The sequence below is a fragment of the Leptidea sinapis genome, chromosome 33 (genome assembly GCF_905404315.1).
Source record: "Leptidea sinapis chromosome 33, ilLepSina1.1, whole genome shotgun sequence".
Taxonomy (NCBI): Eukaryota; Metazoa; Arthropoda; class Insecta; order Lepidoptera; family Pieridae; genus Leptidea; species Leptidea sinapis.
Window position 1 is genome coordinate 3709702 of NC_066297.1, and position 22279 is coordinate 3731980.

Below are 22279 nucleotides of genomic sequence, written 5' to 3' on the forward strand. Positions count from 1 at the left end.
GCCGGCTAGATTGTGGGTGCCACAACGGCGCCTATTTCTGCCGTGAAGCAGTAATGTGTAAGTAAACATTATTGTTTCGGTCTGAAGGGCGCCGTAGCTAGTGAAATTACTGGGCAAATAAGACTTAACATCTTATGTCTCAAGCTGGCGAGCGCAATGTAGTGTCACTCAAAATATTTGAGTTTTTCAAGAATACTGAGCGGCACTGCATTGCAATGGGCAGGGCGTATCAATTACCATAAAAAAAACTCTTCGAGAAGTCATTAATTTAGTGGTACAATAAATAACATCAAGGAGAAGGGTAGGGCGCGCAAGAAACGGCTTCGGACTAAGTTCACTGGGTGGAGATGGGGTTTACTAAGAACAGTAAGTAGGAGCCGAGTGACCCCGGGCAGATATATGAAGTAGGATCCTGTAGGGGTGGCGATAAGTCACTTGACCATACAAGCCTTCATCAGGGATGTCGGTCACGCACCACGAGCGGCCGGCCGGCGCCTGCAGCGTCCATCAGACACGCCGTTATGCAAAACACACGATCTCACACGAATGGCTAATCTGTTCCGCCTGGAACATGTGGGCACCTACATAATGAATCTGATAATAACGACAAGCTCATCAAAGCCGATGGCCGACATAACTTTTCTAATTAAACATGAAACTCGTCAAAGAAAATGAAAGAATTTTCACAAATCATTTTGCCGGCGACGCGGCGCTACGAGTCGCGGTGCGCGGTCGATTAAATTATTCGAATTTAGAATTCTAAACTCAGAATTAGGTTAATTAACTAATTGAATACTCTTCACGTCTTTTATAAAATGTTAGTTGAGACAGGTTGTATATTATGATAAATAAAATCGGCCACGTTCCGTGCGCCATTTCATGAAAACGTTAATGAGATTATCAGCTAAAGTAATTACAGCACACTCAACGAATTTATACCACATATTCTCTTTTGAAGTATTCCATCCCGGCTCCAGAGATATATATTTGCGCTCTCGCACCGAGAGACGAAAACAAAAGACGACGCGAGATGACGTGTTCTGGCTGTCAGTTGGCGGTCGCTTCACATAGTTTTATTGAAATGCAAGTAATTATGATTCCAGTTGGCTCGTAGTGGACATTCTTGATTCGTCATTATTTAGTCAGTAAGAAAATGCCTGCCTATATCAATCAAATATTTGTCATAATAAAACAAAATTTCATGAACGATGCGGGACTCGAACCCACGACCTCTGGCGCCAGAATTTGTGTATTAATCCTAGAAGTGAGAAAAACATAACAAATTGTTTATATTACACTAAAACAAAGCGTTGCTAGGCAACCATTGACAGATGTAATGAACAGACAAGCGAAACTCTCTAAGGTAAAAGCGATTCACTCGATTGTATGAAACGTGCAGTCATTGATAGATTGACAGATGACGGCTATAATCTTATAAAAGGAGATAGCCGAAATCTACTATGATTTAAACAACTGTTCGCTTTCAAACTTAGCCGGATTATACTTCGTCGCCATTCGCCATACTGTAATAACTACTATTTAAAATTTTATGTCAAATGACTGCACGTTTCATAGTAAAATAAATTTCGATTTTTACATAGGCAATCCCGCCTCTTATAATGTAGTATTTACATCCTCTTTGGTAATAATCTATAATACTTAAGCCAAATAACAAAGCGTTTCTAGGCAGATGTAAAGAACATTAATTGATTATATATATAATATTATAAAGCTGCAGTGTTTGTTTGTTTGAAGGCGCTAATCTCTGGTACTACTGGTCCGATTTGAATGATTCTTTCAGTGTTGGGTAGTCCATTTATCGAGGAAGGCTATAGGCTTTTTTTTTCAAAATTAAGGATCCATAATAAAATTGCTATTTTGTTACACAAGGTGTAAAATCGAAAACCTATTTTTGCGTGCGCTGCAAAAACTATTGACAATAGAACAAAATTATGTACAGGCTATAATATAGGCACTATTTTATTACTTACAAAACTATCGCGTGAATTATACTTTATATGGCAAAACAACGTTTGCCGGGTCAGCTAGTTGATTACAAAGCTCATATTAAGCTTGCTTCTGGCCTTGGCTTCACTTATAAATATTGAAATGAATGAAAAAAACACAACTTCTATTGGCGTAGTCAGTATCGAACGTATGCAATTCAGGGACTTGAGAAGGTTATCAACTGTTAAGTAGATCTGGTATGGTATCTACTTATGGAGGATGAAGCCACAACCAGAGGGTTGAATAAGACATATCAAGACCATGTGTCGCTCGAACGGTTTGGTCAAGTGGAAGAGCACTCGGACGAAAACCGAGTGGCGCGGGATCGAGTCCCGCATCGTCCATAGTTTTTGGGTACAAAATTTTGTGGTATTAATTCCAGAAGTAAAAGGATATGACTTTAAAATAGCAAATATATACTGTTGAGTATTTAACATAAGTGGCAGGAATATGCCTACGCGCTCCGTCGTTGCGCACCCGTGACATTTCTACTTTTCAAGTTCCTACTCGTCGTACTAATTATGGCCAGAACAGTGTTCTCACTCGTTGCACAAATGTATATAATAAATCCTTCAAAGATATAGATCCATTCTACGGTTCTAGGTTGACCTTTAAAAACCACACCATAAAAAGTATTGTAGAGAAATCTCATTTGTAGCAAATATCTTTATTTATTTATTAATAGATTAAACTATTAAATGTATGTATTGTACTATTTAATCTGTAAATCTGTGTATCTATCATATTTTTCTCTTATTTATATTCATTTTTCAGACTTATACATATAATCCATTATGCAACCAACGCAGGCACTTTTTTGAATACTTTTTTTTTTAATTTCTCTGATCGTGTGTTATTTATTCATTGTTCATTTTTTTCTTTATTATTGTAAACACTGCTGTTCCTTCCATTAGGTAAACTGTGGTAGACTATAATTGGCTATGTTTTTGTATTTAACTATAAGTGATTATTTTGTATTAAGCTGTTGTCAACCCTAATAAAATAAAATAAAATAAAATAAAATATAAAATCATAAACAATACTAAATGATTATTCGTATGAATATTCTAGAATCTAGACGAATTTGTGTTGATTAACATATATAAAAATTTGAACAGATAAAAATAAATGCTAGACTAAATCAATTAGCATTAATTGTATTGTGAAAATCGACAGCCTTTCAAATCCATTAACAGCAATACGCTCTCTCGATATATCGACGACTCGATACGATCAATTAGCGCACGTCGCGGCCATAACGTGACGTCAATTTGTGACGTCCGGCCTCGGTCTACGCTCTCTGTGCGCTGTAAGTAACGCTCCGTGTACGCTCTGTGCTCGGTTGTTATCATTGAATATTGACTCAGTTGTCGCGTCCACAATCGATGTGTTCAAACACACACACGGACCAACAAACACTCGTTCAGATATTCGTTTATCGCTAAATGTTGATTTAGTGATGCGTTCTATGTTTGCTCTTAAGTGGGCTGGCCCGTTATCGATAGCACCATTTTAAAAGGTTTTTAAAAGGAACAACATACGTATTTATAATATACATGTATGTATTATAAAGAATATAGAATAATAGAGACCCCTACTTAAATGTAGGTAATAGATATAAGCGAGCCTTATAAATATTTATGCTTCGCAAGGCATGGCTTAGTTAACAGTTACCACTGAATGTCAACTTTAAATAAGAGAGATAAAAGAGAAATTAAAGGCAAAACAACACAAGGTAATACGTATGACCAAGCTGTGGAATGAGCTTCCTTGTGCGGTGTTTCTGGGACGATATGACATGGGACGGTACCTTAAAAAAAAGCGCGTTACTATTCTAAAAATTCGGCACCTCTCCTGTGATTCCTCTGGCGTTGCAAGATAATTTGGGCGACAGTGATCAGTTAACATCAGGTGACCCCTTTACTATATCCAAAAAGTTAATAATTATTATACCAGTCCCCCACATAATTGCAATTTGTTGCAACATCCAGTTTTAATTTTGTAGTAATTGTGAACGTTTTCTTTTACGTATTTTGTTTTTAATATTTGATCTATGTAGCATAAATTATTTTTTAAGTTAATTTGAAGGTCGTATTATTGTTTTGTTTAGGTAAAGTGAACAAACATAACGTGTTTTGCTCAATTAAATCTAATCCACATGCTCCATAGAGCAGTTAACAAACAGTCTGAGGGCACACTGACTTTAAGTTTCAATTTCATTGGCAATCCTATAAGACCTATTTAACAGCCTAGCGAAACGACCAAAAAAAAGGAATTCAATTGATTGTATGAAAGGTACGGTGATTGATATCTTGACACATGACACAAAAACGGAGATATCCGAAATCCACTACGTTTTAAGCAACTGCTCGCTTTCAAACTTAGACGGATAATACTTCGTCGCCAATCGCGATACTGTAATTACTACTATTTCAAACTTATGTCAAATGACTGCACGTTTCATACTAAACTAAATTTCAATTTTTACATAGGCAGGCCCGCCACTTATTTATATACATTTTATTACGTAGTATTTACATACTCTTTGCTATTTAATAATTAAGTGTTTTTTGACGTAAAAGCACAAACTGTCAGTAACAATATAGAAATACGCGAATATCAAGACACTATGTACGTTAATACAGGATATTCTCAGGGAAACGACGTAACCGAGAACCAGCGAGCCCCAGCAAATTGGGAAGCTAAAGTTATGGGCAGCAAATAATCCCGGCTTAGCATAGGTATCCTCTCAGGCGGCCTTTTAGTCTTAAAATATTTCAGAATGTATGCTTGAAGCGAATCCCCCTTTAGTGTAAAAGCAACGCTCAAACCTGAGAAACATCCGAAGCGAAAATAAATAAGAAAAGCGATTGAAAGTAGAAGACACAAACGATTCAAATACGAGTACATAAAGCGGGATTCCTCGGGATGCCGTCGTCTCCGGATGTCTCCTTACATTGAATGTGGACTGTATAGGCTGAACGTACTAAACATGTATGAGCCAACGAATTTCAAATGAATACGATTTCTTTCACTGAAAACAAATTACTTTTCCAATTGCAGCAACTGTGTGGATTTATGCGGGGTCGCCGGTCGCGTGCCAAGTTTCGGCAAGTCAGATAAACAAATTGCAAGACGCGAGGTGTAATAAAGCAGTAGGGGGTAGGGTTGCGATGAAAGCTGTAACTAACGTGTTCGAATGGTGGAGCCGCGGTATCGGAGCACAATTAAGATTGTCAGCGGGCGAAACTCCGACTTGAAATGGTTTAAGTTGAGCGCGGGATGGTGAATGTTTCTGATCGGATATAAAGCACAGGCAGCGACGTACGTCTGCCTAATGGCTCACAATGTTGATACTTTGCACTTTGCGAGTTGCACATTGGCTTCTATGACCACATTATTTAATTTAATGATTGCAATTGAATGTAATAATAGTGGAATCCGCTGCAGAGAGATGCAATACAAACTGCCTCATCAACACGTTGTTCTGATTTCAGAAACCTGTTCAGGCTACTGTTTATCACTTATTAATCGTAAGAGATTATAATATAATATTCTATTACTATTATTAAATATCCAAATATCCAATTGTTTACAGAACTTATTTTGCCAAGAATTTCCAGGAGACAATTATTAACTTAAATTGCGATGAAATAATGGAAGCTGCGGACTGGAAGCGAGCGCGTATTACGCTAGTCCGCTCCATCATCACGCTCCACCTGCAGGTGTACGAAGCAACAAAAAAAGACGACAGCTTTTAATAAAGCCCGACATTACGGCGAAGTTTGTCAGCGGCAAGATAAATACTGAGCCAGCTATCCGTCGCTAATGGAGTACTCCCCCCCTCCCCCCGGGGTACCCGCCCGCCCTAGCGAGTCTTTCACACTGTAATAGCTGTTTTGTTTAATGACAAGTTGAAGTTTAGAGAAACGGAAGGAACCCTTTGTCGAGAGGTCACCTCGTCGCGTTGTAAATGGTAGAGAATTTCGTAGAACAATGTCTTTGTACGAACAACAATGACGTGTAGCCGGCGCACCCGACCTCTGTGACGTCACATGACGTGCACTGGGCTCCACAGTTGGACACGACTGAATACGTAGAAACTAGAAGGAATAGACATTCTTGTACCATAGAAAAATAATTTTACGTTCATTGCGAGACAAAGCTTTTCATTGGTCACTTAACAAACTCTATTGGATTTCTTTAAAAAAAGCTTAGTAAATGTTACGTTTAGGAATCAGTATACATTTAAAATTTCACAATACTATTTGTTTTATTTCGTAAAAAATACCCTGTAGATTCTCTGTACTATAAATCTGAACGCTCCATGAATCCGAGCGGAGGGTAAATTTTCGAAATTCGGATTAAAGAGGGTCTGCTGTACTGAAACTGATTGATTCTATTCCAAATTCGAACAAATCCAGTAAAATATAATTTTGAGGGACTGACACCTTGGATTTCACAAATAATTCCAAAATCGTTCGACGCCATTCCGAGAACCATGGATTTTCTTCAGTCCTGTGTTGACTGTTATTCTGTGGTTGTTCATTATAATATGTGGTGCCGACTTAGAATTGGTAATGCGCTCCCTCGGGAAGCTTCCTTACATATTTCGGGTAAAAAATTATCCCATGTTCCCAAAATGTCATTATGATCGGTCGAGTAGTGATAACTTGGTAGAGTAAAAAACTTACATTAATATCCATAACATTAGTAACGATTATAAGTATCAGTTCATGAATCGCTCATGAAACAAGCTTACAAGCAAAATACAGTCCGCAGACCGCTCACCTCGCACTTAATAATCTCGTTACACACAAATCACTTTGGTGCGATAGATCTATTCTAAGGACGAATTACATTCAATTTGTCACCCGATAATAATTCTTAGAATTATTATTAACTTCATTGAGATAATAATAATCAATTGCTTGTACCGAATTGCTTTGTTCTTTACCGTGATCTATTATCATTTCTTAGTTAAATATTGACACACTTCGAGAACAACACGCAACTCATTTTTTTATGGAAGAGGAAAACAAACGAGATTACGGGTCACCTGATGTTAAGTGATCACCAGCGCCCATATTCTCTTGCAATACCACAGAACAGAAGAATCACAGGAGCGTTGTCGCGTTGTTTTTGACGGTACCCATGTCGTGTCGTCCAGGAAACACCGCACAAGGAAACTCAATCCACAGCTTGGTCGTACGTGGAAGAAAGTTTCTTGAAAACCGCATTGTGGAGGACCGCCACACATCCAGATGGTAGGGATGATATCCTTATTTGTGGCGAGTCGTGCGAAGGTGGCATTAGGCGGTAGGAATCAGGTGAAACAGCTCTTCGGAACACTCCCCGCGATAAATGCTGTAGAAGACACACGATGAAGCTCAACGCAACACAAAGTGATCTGGCTGTTTACAGAGCACTAAATCCCCGACAATTCGAATTGATACTGGAGTGCGCCAGATTTGGCAAAAATATCATGTATCAGTGTCAATATTCATGCTTAAAATCGTTCAGCTTGAAAATTTTAAAATCATAAAAAAAGATATAAAATATATTTAAAACACATTTGCTTACTAGACGTGGGTTACTACAAGTAAAGGTGTAAACTTTCTTCACCCAATTTTTCAACCGTACCTACCTACGTACGGGTCACATAATTCTAAGATAACATATGTCCAGGAACAATATTGGAGATATTTACCTTCGCTAAGTGACTCATGAGAAAACGAATCATTAACATAGGTTCGCTATTGGCGGAGAAATTTTAAAACATACTAACTCAAAGAAATTCGGATTGATTGAAATTATTTCGAAATCAATTAAAAATGGATTCCACGGTAATAATAGCGGATGCATGATAACGGTATTAATATCTAAGCATTGTTGATACGGTCGAGGAGTACTTGTAATTTACATCGGGGTCACTCTCAACGCCGCGGAGTTGATTGCCGACTGTAATTTAAGATAAACACACGCTGGCCCTCACCAAACAAACATATTAATCTTTAAAGGACAACAATCCACAAAATACCACTCTGGTATACATTAATAAATTTAAATGGGCTAATAACCGAATTGATATCATTGTAGTTTTAAAGTTAAGAGGGAGCCGGCTTACAGACATAAGCTTCCTTTAATTAAAGTTGAGTCGAAAAGATATAAATAAAAATAATATTGACACACTCTTACACAAATTATCTTGCCCCAAACTAGGCATAGCCTGTACTATGGGTACAAGACAACGATATATTTAATACAATATACATAAATACAAATGAGTATCAATGACTCGGTAACAAACATTCAAATTCATCATATAAATGATTGCACCTACCGGGATTCGAACCCGAAACCTCTAGCTCAGTAGACAGGGTCACAAACCATAGGGATCGTCATCGAATAAATTTTAATGAAATGAAATAAAATATGTATGAATCTAATATCGCCAGGTATCACGTAGTTAAATCTAAGTCAGCTCGTAATAATCTCTAGGCAGTGGATGGCTTCGGATCAATCTGAGAGAGTCGTGACAAGAATAGTGCCCCGTGCGGAGTGCGGACTGCGAGGTGGTTATCGACTGCCCAGGAAATACGATAACGTTAAACATTTTTTTTAGTATATAAGTAATATAAGTACATTTATTGGAGTCTTTGAAAAAGTCAATGCTCTATGGTCTAATAAAGCATTGTTTACTGTACTATCATAGTCGCCATAAAAGCACAGTTTTGGTGCCACAGACAACTAAATCTAGGTTAGGTATGGTAGGTTCATATAAATATTAGGTAATACGTAGTACATACTATATAACACTCATAATATTTTTATGTTTTAATCATTTGACTTAACCTTTTTAATGTCAACTTAAGAAAAAAACTAGTTAAATGTTATAATTTGCACAGATGCTGCTAGTTTGTTTTTGTAATTTTAAATTTTCACGCCTTGGCTGTATGGGTGTACCTTTGCCATTCCTTAAAAGAAAAATGAAACCACTCACCAGAGATAAGTATGTTTCAACAAAACATTTCCCGCCCATTTAAGCGGCAACCCCTAAACTTGTGATATTTATTTGTTTCATTTAAAATTGCCTACTCGTAGAAAAAAAATGTATGCGACACGTTGTATAACTAGTTCAAAAAACGCTCGTGACGTTAAGTTAGTACTTAACTGCAAATTAAATGAGAATATACAGAGCATGTTCAATTTAATCGGGTAATATAATTTTATAACAACAAAGAGGTTTTATGCCGCTGAAAACCATTTAAATTTTTGGAATAAATAAATGTGTCCCTGATTAAGACGAAAAAACATTTATAATTATCAAATTATTTATAATTCACAATTATTTGTTATAAAATATATGCATTTTATCACTTTAATGATAATCACCTTACATTTGGCGCGTGCAAAACTTGTGTGCCATTTCCCATAATTTTCATATTTTGTTTATATTGCATTTTTTTCTGTGTTGTAAATAAATATTTTGTTCCTCGCCAAGTGTCAAATAGGATGTAAATACTATGTAAAAAGACGCGGGACTGCCTGAGTAAAAATTGAAATGTAGTAGAAAAACGTGCAGTCATTTGACATAAGTTTGAAATAGTAGTAATTACAGTATCGCGATTGGCGACGAAGTATAATCCGGTTAAGTTTGAGAGCGAACAGTTGCTTTAAACGTAGTGGATTTCGGCTATCTCCGTTATTTACTAGATTATAGCCGTCATCTGTCAATCTATCATTAATGAGCAACTTCACTCACTTGTATCTTAATATACTATTAAAAGGTAATTCAAAATATTGTAGAGCTGTGCGAACGAGTTTATCAATATTTATTTGATCGTGCTCCAATTCACGCAGTTTCATAACTCCAACTTCGCCAACAAACACATTTACTTATACATTTAAACAGTGTGAACAAGACTGAGCTCATTCAGAAATTGGAGAGTAAGTTTAAATTGAATCAAAGGATCTGTGACAGCATCGCAGTTGCGATGCGACTAAATAAAATGGTAGAAGTGGCTCGATCTGCGACTCTTAGATAACCGGTCAGTCGGTCCATTTCCGTCGATATGTCAGATCTGAGTCGAGTATCAAAGAGCTGCGTCAGTGTTTGACGAATCACGTTCGGAGTGCTCTCGCCTCGCCTCGCCCGCTCCACTTAAACGATTGCGATGTTACTGCAACTCTGATATTCTATATTTGAACAGTTAAGCTGGAAAACAGTCAGGGGAATTATATCTCAGCTCTAGACAATATTTCACATGAATCACCGAACACAATCTTGTATTAAGATGCCATAGACAATTTATGATAATCGACACAGTAATGACGTCGATTGTTTGCGAAGTTGCGAGTACACGGATGATCAGGGTATCTGATGAATGTTATAGGGAACACTTGGGCGATGTCGCTCAACTCTATAATACACAAATCCTAGTAAACGTACAAGAATGCCAAGAAGATGTAGGTAATATCCGCGGGAGATACTCGTCCCAACTACGTTATATAATTAAGTTGTATCATGACAAACCAATGACGGCCAACGTTTATTGATGAATAACACTGGAGTCTTTAATCGCTCTTCAAACTAAAGACCAATAATTTTTCATGGCAAGTGTGTAAAACGGGAAGCTCCGTTACATTTACAGTTTTAGGTACCACGGTGGGTGATCATTAATCAGTAAGACACGGGGTAATTTCATTATTCATTTCAGCCGGAAGACGTCCACTGCTAGACAAAAGCCTCTCCCAAAGATCGCCATTATGATCGGACCTGCGCTGCCCTCATCCAACCTATCCGGCGATCTTGACCAGATCGTCAGTCCATCTTCCTACCAACACTGCGTCTTCCGGTACGTGAGCGCCATTCGAGGACTTTACTACCTCTATAGTCTACGGCCATTAGTCCGTTGAACTATGTGCCCTGCCCATTGCCACTTCAGTCTCGCAACCATCTGAACTATGTCGGTTTGATTCTCCTACGGATCTCTTCATTTCTGAATCGATCTCGCGACAAGACACGGGGTACTAGTATATATATTATGTTTATATGTGTTAGTGGGCACATATCCGTTAGCAGTAACATTATCGTTAGGAGTGGCGAGTGAGCGAACCCACGGGCCACAGTTGTCATAGTAACATAAACACGAAAGGTGTCGAGCGACAGCCGACAGTGCCAGAGCACTTAGCGGGCGCGGGCCAGACACAGGGAGGCTGTATGGAGTCTGGACAGCAACACTCACCGGGCCGACAACTGTTTGTTGCTATAACTACTTGGTATTTATTTCAAAGATCGGATGATCTCAATAACGTAGTGAGTGAGTGATCCTTTACTTATTTTTCGACATCTTTCGAGTAGGCTAATAATCATTTTTCATTTTCATCAAGTTATATTCTTCAAATGATTGGTTGCACTGCCTACGGTACCAGTGATTGAAGGTAGCTGTCGCGGACGCAGGTTCTCACGGCGCATGCGCGGGTCGTGATCGCGGCCGGAAGCGGCGCCGCCCGGGCTGACCGCTGCGTCATTAGCGTTCCTAACCTCTCCCCCCCCCCCCATGTTACATGCACGCTAGTGCTAATGGAGCACCACCGGCCGATGTACAACTAGCTAATCAGCCGCTGCACTACTTACACCTACTCCTTACCGATGCATAGGTACCTATAGAGTATAGATGGACATAACGAGAAACAAAATTCAACGAATAACTTGGAGCAGATGTGGCGAAGTTGATGTCCAGCCAAACTAACAAACAATAACATACAGGATGTCAACTTACAACAATTAAATGATTTATTGTTTATTTTGGAATCATTATGTCGTATTCAAGTTAAGTTTACAATAATATGATATCAAACAGACAGAAAGATCCATTAACAATTAATGTATAAACACACTAGTTGATGACCGCGACTTCGTCCGCGTAGATTAAGTGTTTTTAAGAATAATAAGTAAGTTTGGAATTGAAGATTATCTCATGTCCTATTCCAGTTCCGGTTCCCGTTTTCGCTCCCGTTGCCAAGATATTATATGAATCTTATTTCGAGGAAGATTGCTATGACAAACTAAACCTACTATTGGTATAGTTACAGCATCTCTCTGGTATAGTTATATCATCGAAATGAATTTCAGTTTTTCACAAATCCCGCGGGAATCATCGATTTTTCCGGGACCAATGTTCAGTTCAGTATCTCCGGCGTAAAAGCGTAACAAACAAACTTACATTTACAATTATAATATTAGTAGGGATGTAGGGATTATATGAAATAAAGTTATGACATGGTTTTGAAGTGAATTGATCTTAACCAACGTAATAAGTACAGTTCTAACGGCCGTTCACAATATACTATCTACAGATAGAGATTAATTACTACCGTCTACTGTCAGTAATTAGCAGTCAATAATATGAAGCTGTCCCAATATACCCGATAAGTCATTCTTATCGCCTTATATTGGGACGCGTGAATTGAAATTTCCATACAAACTTCTATCGCTGGTAAGCTATACGTCGTCCCATTGACAGACAGCGTGTACGGATAAGGTGAGTTACCTTCGATAAGTTTATTGGGACAGAAAAGTCAACGATACTTACTATTTTTATCTCAACTTAGAGAGAGATAGAGTGAAGAGTGGGAACCGCCGTAAGATGATTTGTAACAAGTTATACTGGAGGTTTGTATAGTTCTTTTGTATAATAAGAAATTCACGAGAGAATTAAATAAACGTTATTGGACAGTTTATTGTAACTGGTGAGTGTATGAAAGTGTGTTTGACAAGTTGTCGGGACACGTAGTATAACTAATCGCAGGTATATATAAATTAATATTCAAAAGACATGTTTTAGGTTCATTTGAACTTCTGAAATCGCAAAATGCCAATTGTAGCCACGGACTAGTAAAAAATTAAGGACTCCGTGTCACCTTACATGACAGTGTAGCACCAAAACAAGCCGATGAACGTGTAAATACTACAGGCCGATAGGCGGCCATTATGAGAATTGTCATCGTCTGTCTAAATGTCGTCTCAATAAAATATTTTAAAAATAAAAGCTTTGCATATATCGTTAAGAAATGGTTTCAATTCTTGAGATAGCAGCCTTAAGGACGCATTACACTTGAATTAAATTCTCATAGTTATGTCACAGCAGACATATGTCTACTGTGGTTAGGTTGTCATCTTGATCTGGATAGCTCATGAGTTAGGACTCGCATCACGGTCGGCCCTCCGGGGATTTATCAGAAAACGGGTAGGCGTAACAGGTCGTGGCTTAAGGAAGCCGGGTAACTTCAGCTGAAAAAACTATGTGGCGGGTGCACTTCATCTGTTTAGTTACAATTATGAACGATGCGGGACTCGAACCCGCGTTTCGTGCGAGCGCTCTTCCAACTGAGCCAACCGTTCGAGTTACGTATTACATATCGTCGATAAATTTTGTATGTGTTGTTCAACTCTCAGGTTGTGGCTTCATCTACAGGATCTACTTTACAGTTGATCACCTGCTCAACCCCAATATTTGCATATTAGGAAATTTTACTTGAGATGTCGCCCTTAAAAAAACAATTAGAGGTCGCGGGTTCGAGTCCCGCACAGTTCATAATTAGTTATTTTTTATTAGTTAATTTTATTTCCATAATTAATCCCAGATGTGAGGGTTGTCACTTTAAAAACATAACAAATTGTTAAGGTTCTTGCAATAGTGCGAACGAATATTATTTATTTCGCAATAGTTTCGTATTGCAATCCTCCCGGTACGAGCCAGTAAGTGCTAAGCACTCGCTATAAATGTTTTAATAATAGGAAAAATTAAAGCAAAATTCCTCGTAGAAATGCAGCTGTTATGGAACACGAGTTATCATAAGTTTGAGCGCCGCTGACCCACTTCGGTCCCTCACGCTCGACGCCCGCGCGCCAGGATTGATCCCCACGCGAATCGATCGCTCATACAATGCCATTTGTTCTACTTCGTAATACTAGAAGGATTACGATACATTGTTTGTTTAATGAATTCGAGTTGTTGCAACTCACTTCGGTTCTTAATCAACAAATTTACAATAATTAAATCACCTACTACTACTTACCAGTGGGTACATTTGCACAGGATGCCGGCTAGATTATGGGTACCACAACGGTGCCTATTTCTGGCGTGAAGCAGTAGTGTGTAAACATGACTGTTTTTCGGTCTGAAGGGCGCCGTAGCTAGTGAAATTACTGGGCAAATGAGACTTAACATCAAATGTCTCGAGGTGACGGTGACGAGCGCAATGGTAGTGTCGCTGACAATTTTTGAGTTTTTATGAATACTGAGCGGCACTGCATTGTAAGCTAGAACGTATCAAATACCATCAGCTGAACGTCCTGCTTGTCTCGTCTCATATTTTCATTAAAAAACATATTTTTTCTAATACAGAATCAGATTTTTTATTATTTTTAAATTTATTCAAATAGCTTAGACTAAGTGCTTTTCAATCATCATGAATTTTAAACACAAATCAAATTTGAAAAACAAAATTCCATAAACGATGCGGGACTCGAACCCACGACTATGCCGGTGCTCTAACCAACTGAGCAAACCGTTCGAGTACCGCCTCGTTATAAATTTCTGTCTCCGTTGTTCAACTCTCAGGTTGTGGCTTCATTCGGTACTCGAACGGTTCGAGGTCGTGGGTTCGAGTCCCACATCGTTCACGGAATTTTGTTTTTCAAATTTTATTTGTGTATTAATCCTAGAAGTGAGGGTTATCACTTTTAAAAACATAACATATTATCATTATTAATATTTAAATTACTGAATTTACCAAATGTTCTGAAAAAGTAGAGCTCGTGAGAAGTAATTACTTCATACAAGAAACTCAACGGCTCTCTTTTAAATCAATGAGTATTTAACATTCGCTGTAATATATCACAAATTAGTTTATAAGGTGCTGCATCCAATATATGAAACATGTTCAAAGTGAAAAGGCGTTTTAAATATCAAATATTTCATAAAAAGTAAGAAAAAAAAGAGTGTGTTTACTTATGTATGCACGCAAGAAGTTATACTTCTTTGGCCTAACAAAGCAAAATCCTTAAAATTATTTATTCCTCGTGCTATATACGTTTGTAGAAAGAACAATATTGTAAAAATCTCGCAACGATGGCTTTGACAATTTATTATTAAATAACGAATACGGCTGAACGGGCTTGAACCCTTTGCGTATCCTAATAGTGGAGGAAGAAACCAAAAAAAAAAACAACGAATGTCGCAAACATCAGAAAATTTTAGGAACCATCTTCACGCTGTTACTTTTGTGTTACAGTGATGCGCACGCATCTTAAAATTTCACTATCATAATTTTTCCATAACGGCCTCAAGAAGTATATCTTCAGAAATAATATTAGCTAATAGTAATAATTTGGATAATTACAACGTATTTACTAACCCCCTTATTCATAATAGTCTGCTAACTTAAATCATTGCTAATTCTCACTCTGTCTTCTTCTATTGACCAAGTCAGAATGAGAAAAAATACTCCTTAGCGGCTGTTTTAAGTTAGTGTTAGTTAAACCAAATATGGAGAGTTTTCATTATTTTATTGAAATAGATAATAGAAGAATTGTAGAGAAAATCTATCCATATTATGATATCCCATACAGTACCAACAGTTTAGTTATAAGATTGTTATCAAAGCGTGTTTCACAACGGCGAGTGTTGAACCGACAGCGACACTGATACGGTACGGCTTGAACCATAAAAGAGTAGGGCAATAAAGCCGACCGTAAAGTTATATTGGTCGCCCTGTACAAAAAGCATTACTGGTAAATAGTTATACCACTTACCTTGAAATTCATTGAGTCATGTTTTGGTATTAACAACGTCGAGGAGTCAGCCGACGTGACGTCATTATCCACGATATTGGATCCACGAGCACCCGATCATGGGAAAATTACTTTTTCTACTTCGATGACGTGTTCCCTAATATATTTTAAGCCCAATTTGGCCGAATCAATTTAATTCCATCTTGAATTCTACAGCGGCTTGGTTATTTTTATTGTCTCACATTGAAATACATTCCGAAAAAGGTCAAGCCTGATGAAGCCGAGCGTTCTTAATTACCGAGTTGCTCTTCCGACAGTTTACGAATGGAGATTGTGTATGATAACACAAAAACAGTATAACAATGGCACTACTCTCAATTTAATATTTTTTGCGGAATACCGTAGAGGTTTCCAATGATGGGATCGCGTTAATGGCCACTGTTAAGGTGAGCGACGAGCACGCAGGTAATGTTGCAACTCGCGACCGTCACTGGAGTGAATCAATTAATCAAACTCGCGGAAATTTGCCTCCTTCAGGCATAATTAACATCAGCTCGGAGATTTGTAAGGCGACATAAATCCTCCCTTTATCTGGTCACATTAAATGCAAGGTACTGCCCTAAATCGCCGAGACGAGAGCAAAAAATCTCGCTGAGTAATTGGGGGCAATCAGTCCGTCCGGGTTGTGATAAGAGCTCTTGGCTTTTACGATGTTTAGACGATTTCAAACTTATTTCGATTGATTACTTTTGTAGTTTTTCCAATAATATTCATTTGTATAAGGTATCGTTGTAGTTTCGCCGCTTAAGCGAATGACTGTGCAGAAAAAATAACTTCAAACAAAAGATTTTGATTTTCTTGTACCAGATTTAATTAAACTGGTAAGATTTTCTCCTTTGCAAATTATGCCAGATAGATTATGGGTACCACAACGGCACCTACTTCTGCCGTGAAGCAGTAATGTGTAAACATTACTGTGTTACGGTCTGAAGGGCACCGCAGCTAGTGAAATTACTGGGCAAATGAGACTTAACATCTTAAGTCTCAAGGTGACGAGCGCAACTGTAGTGCCGCTCAGAAGTTTTGGGTTTTTCAAGAATCCTGAGCGGCACTGCATTGTAATAGGCAGGGCATATCAATTACCATCAGCTGAACGTCCTGATCGTCGCGCCCCTTATTTTCATAAAAAAAAAACGGTAAGTTCTGTCAGTGCGGTACTCACCTCCGTCGTCGGGGATGTTGAGCAGCTTCTTGGCTCCGGGGCTGGGTCCGCGCACGGCCGACAGCGCTCTCTGCAGCGTCTCACTCATCTGCTTGGCGTCGGCCACCACACCCGCACACACACACACACACGCGCACACTAGTGCGACCCGCGCCCGCGCATTCATCGCGATACCACCGCGCACCAGGCGGCGCTACATCGTAGCGAGGTGCGCCATCTGAAAGTTAATGTGACTCTTATAAAATGAGCAAAAAATGTCTAGATTAAATATCACCAAAAACATCTCATGTTAAGTTGATTCAATTTGTTATGTTTTTAAAGTGATAAACCTCACTTCTAGGATTAATACACAAAGAAAATTTGAAAACAAAATTTTATGAACGATCCGGGGCTCGAACGCAAGACCAAGCCGCAACCTGAGAGTTGAACAAAGCATACAAGATTTTATGACGATACGTCACTCGAACGGTTAGCTCAGTTGGCAGAGCACTCACGCGGAAAGCCAGAGGTCCTGGGTTCGAGTCCCGCATCGTTCATAAAATTTTGTTTTCAAATCTTAAGTTGATTTGAAATCATAAGATACATAAATAGCTTTAAGGGTAAATGTATACACTTTTATTATAAAGTCCCAGCTACTGTTCGGGCATTATCTATAAATAAATTTAAATGTTTTATTAAAAAATGGCTCTGTCGTAAATCCTACTACTCCACAGCTAAATATCTAAGTGATCGGAAAGATAGATCTAGATTATGATTTATTTATTATTATTATTATTTTAATAAAAAGAGCGGAAAAAAAGAATGCTGGGAGAGTTCCTTGCGCCGCTTCTCCTCAGAGCCTACTCTCTCAGAGCGCCATTTGTTTCCGAAGCGATAGTAGTCTAGTATAGTAGAAATGAATTATAAAGGAATCAACTTTGAGAAAATAAATGCCTTTTACATATTATATAGTATGTGTATATTTTAAGAATTTTTTATAATATCCCAAGAACACCATGAACTTTTTGCCGTATATTATTTGCAGGGAAAAATTATTCTCGCAATTACAACGAATATATTTAAGTAATTGTTTTTATAAAACGCCTTATGTGATTGTTTCTTCGCAGCTCGTCGGTTCAGCGAGCAAGGGTGCTCGAGCTCAAATCTGACTAGTGACTGCCCTCTTCACTAAACTACTGTGTTAATCGTTAAGTAACGGCTATTACTTTATTATTTGTGATTTACTTAATGTTAGCTAGTCTAAACGAGAATTAATCTTGTAAAGCTAACAACATCATGTAAGTTGCAAACCCGCGAAGAATTTTTATTGATTTGAATTTGAATTTATTGTAATTCAATAAGTTCATTCCTTAAATATAACATATGGAAAAATACTATTATTGTACAAAGCAGTATTATGGATACCCAGTTTGGGTGTCGCAATTTGGTCTGAGCAGCGAACCGCAGTAGGGAGACCCATATTTGATGATGATGATTTGCGGGCGCAGGCGGTGTCAGAGCTCTATGCCTGAAGTACAGTTCAGACAGAAAACTCATCGGCGTGCTCTGTTTTCCTTGGACGTAAAGAAGTCGAGCGGGCTGGATGGGATTTCTCCCATCGTGCTCAGAACGCGTGCCCCTGAATTGAGGACGGTGCTAACATCTATCTCTAACTCTCATACTCAAAAGGCGTAGTTCCTGACTCATGAAAGTCAGCCCTTCTCCATACGATCCAAAGAAAAGGAGACAGTTCGGGTTCGGCAAACTACAGGCCTATAGCTATTACTTCCCTGCTCTCCAAATCATAGAGAGCATAATTAACCGCCTGCTCTTGGTATACCTAGAGGGTAACCAGTTGATCAACAACCTGGTATTCCTAACACATAGATGGGAGGCGGCTATCGAAAGCAAGGGAGAAGGCCTGGCGGTCAGTTTGGATATAGCGAAGGCCTTTGATCGTGTATGGCACAAGGCGCTTCTCTCAAAACTTCCATCATTTGGGCTTCCCGAGAGTTTATGCAAGTGGACCTCCAGCGTCCTTACTGGGCGCAGCATACAGGTTGCTGTCAACGGTTATTGCTCGAACCCGAAGCCCGTGAACGCTGGAGTGCCCCAAGGTTGTGTGCTATTTCCTATACTGTTTCTTCTGCATATCAATGATATGATCATAGTACTTATGTGTCTCACTTTGTTAATATTTGAAGCGTAAACAAGGAACTGTGATGAACACCTACCATTAAGTTAGCCCTACGATAGTCATTTGATATAATACGCCACGATCCCTTCATCTGGGTACACAATACACATATCGGATCTAGATTCTACTGTATGTATGATACAATTTTAGAATGATATAAAGTTTAGCAATGAATAACATTAGATACCCGGCTCAGGTAGTGTATTACATTATTTATAGACATTAATAATTCATGTCGCGGGTCGCAAACACTATTCCGCTGCCATAAGTACAACCATACAATGATACTGAATATTTTACTACATCATTGTATTGCTTTTTCGCATTTTAAATTAAAGTATTCATCAATTCGTTTATCTAATAATTTGGGTCGTTTATTTGTCAACTGCTATTAGTTAGGAGCAGATGTGACGACACACACTAATCATTTAAGGCCGTTCCCAATATTCAGTCTACCTACGGTTGTAGCCTACTTGAGATAAAAAAATCTATCGTTGACTTTTCTGTCCCAATAAACTTCGAACGACGGTAACTCACCTTATCCGTACACGCTGTCTGTCAATGGGACGACGTATAGCTTACCAGCGATAGAAGTGTGTATGGAAATTGCAATTCACGCGTCCCAATATAAAGCGATAAGAATGACTTATCGGGTATATTGGGACAGCTTCAGATTATTGACAGCTAATTACTGACAGTAGAAGGTAGTAATTTATCTCTATGTGTAGATAGTATATTGGAAACGGCCGTTAAAGTATCCTATCAGGTAAGAGGCCTCTATTTTATCTGACACTAGCAGACACGACAGACGCTGTTCTGTGAATAGAAAAAAATGATGTAGGTGAAACAAAAATTTATTTCTGAAGGATTTTATAATAATATGTAGTAATAAAATGATAAGGATATCGATATCGTATTTGTGTAAAGACATAAGTACTTAGAAGTAACAACGAACAAGAACATTGTGATTCATCAACCGATGAATTCAATTCATGATGAAGAAATGATCTTATCTATACTAATCTATACTAATATTATAAAGCTGCAGTGTTTGTTTGTTTGTTTGTTTGTTTGAACGCGCTAATCTCTGGTACTACTGGTCCGATTTGAATGATTCTTTCAGTGTTGGGTAGTCCATTTATCGAGGAAGGCTATAGGCTATGTTTTTTTTTTCAAAATTAGGGATCCGTTATAAAATTGCTATTTTGTAACACAAGGTGTAAAATCGAAAACCTATTTTTGCGTGCGCTGCAAAAACTATTGACAATAGAACAAAATGATGTACAGGCTATAATATAGGCAATATTTTATTACTTATAAAACTATCGCGTGAATTATACTTTATATGGCAAAACAACGTTTGCCGGGTCAGCAAGATTACTAATCTTAATATATATATTTCTTTTGTGCGTCTGTTGTAATTGAACTCCTCTTAAACGGCTAGACCGATTTTAATAAAACTTTCTGTGTGTCTTCAGGTGGATTCGAGAATGGTTAAGATTCACGATTGAACTACTTCCTAAGCGGCTGGACCGATTTTGATGATTTTTTGTGAGTTTCAGTGAATTTGAGATTGATGTGTGTCTTCAGGTGGATTCGAGAATGGTTTAGATTCACGATTGAACTAGCTCCTAGGCGGCTGGACCGATTTTGATGATTTTTTGTGTGTTCCAGTGAATTTGAGATTGGTGTGTGTCTTCAGGTGGATTCGAGAATGGTTTAGATTCACAATTGTACTACCTCCTAAACGGCTGGACCTATTTTGATGATTTTTTTGTGTGTTCCAGGGAATTTGATATTGGTTTAGATTCTCAATTCCGTCCATAGAATATAATTCGTATGTTAGTGAAGTTCTCCTAACGACTAGACCGATTTTTCAAATTTAAGACGTGTGTACAGGACGTCTGTCGGGTCCACTAGTAAATTATATAATAAGTGATTATAGAAACAAGCCACAGTATGTATACCTACCTAACTTCGAAACGGTTGGACCTAATTAGATGAATTTGTGTTTCCATTTGATAGAATCCAATAGTTTCCGTCACTAGATCATTCTAAGAATGTATCTTAGACATCGTATATCAGAACTTTACAAATCTGCCCGAAAAATTCACTTACGAAAAAAAGTAGATACCTACCTAGATAGTAAAAAATAAATATTCAAATATATAAGTAATATAAAAATATGATGTATTACTGTAAAATAAGAAACATTAAATTAAAATAGGACGCCGCTAAAACAAATCTGAAAATATTTTCCATGAATTCCCACAAGCCCCGAGATCTGCATCTCAAACAGACTTTGGATGTTTTAATGACGCAACTCATTATTTTCGCCAAATGAAGTGGACATTTTGAAAGAGAGTTTTACATCATCTCCACACCGCGATCATATTTACGTATTTCTATAAAGTTTCTCAAGCTGACTTCAAAACTATTAAATCCAAAACTTTTTCGTTCGCGGAAAACGTATGACTGAAATATCTATAAATATATAGAATCGACCAAAAATCTGGGATGGGCAAGTCTTTTAAAGGTAGCTTAAATAATTATTACGAAGACTACACGCCCTAATAAACCATCATTTTTGAATTCGTTATCACCGTCTGCGTTGCCGTCATTAAAAATAATATTCAAATCAAATCAAAATCACTTTATTCATGTAGGTCACGGAAATGACACTTATGAATGTCAAAAAAATATTGGTCTTATTGAATCTACCGCTACTTCGTAAAGGGTTGAGCTAATGAGAAGAAATAGCAAGAAACTCATTGCCACTCTCTTATATCAAGATTTACATTTCAATCGATTTACAAATCATTTCAATTACAATATAATATGTAGGTAGTGATGCAACAAACATACTCAAACGTCCAATAGGGAATGCCTTACACGAGTAAGTCAAAAAAGTAAATGTAAATTTATACCAAAGTTATTGAGTACAGTAGCTACATCATCCACACACACCCTAAATAAATTCAAGTCACCTGATGAAGTTTCTGACGATAGGGAGCCTATATTAGTTCAAATATTTCTTGATTCACAAGCTAAGTCCAAAAAGCAAAGCAAAGTT

General features: G+C 37.9%; 1 protein-coding gene across 2 annotated transcripts in view; it reads right to left on the reverse strand.

Annotated features, from left to right (window-relative positions):
• LOC126974653 (uncharacterized) overlaps positions 1-22279 on the reverse strand; it is a 310786-nt gene that overhangs the window by 245894 nt on the left and 42613 nt on the right. For both annotated transcript variants that reach the window (XM_050822192.1, XM_050822193.1), the window contains exon 2: positions 17031-17247. In XM_050822192.1, the coding sequence (XP_050678149.1) occupies positions 17031-17196 (166 nt within the window). In that variant the 5' untranslated portion in view covers positions 17197-17247. The remainder of the gene's footprint in view (positions 1-17030; positions 17248-22279) is intronic.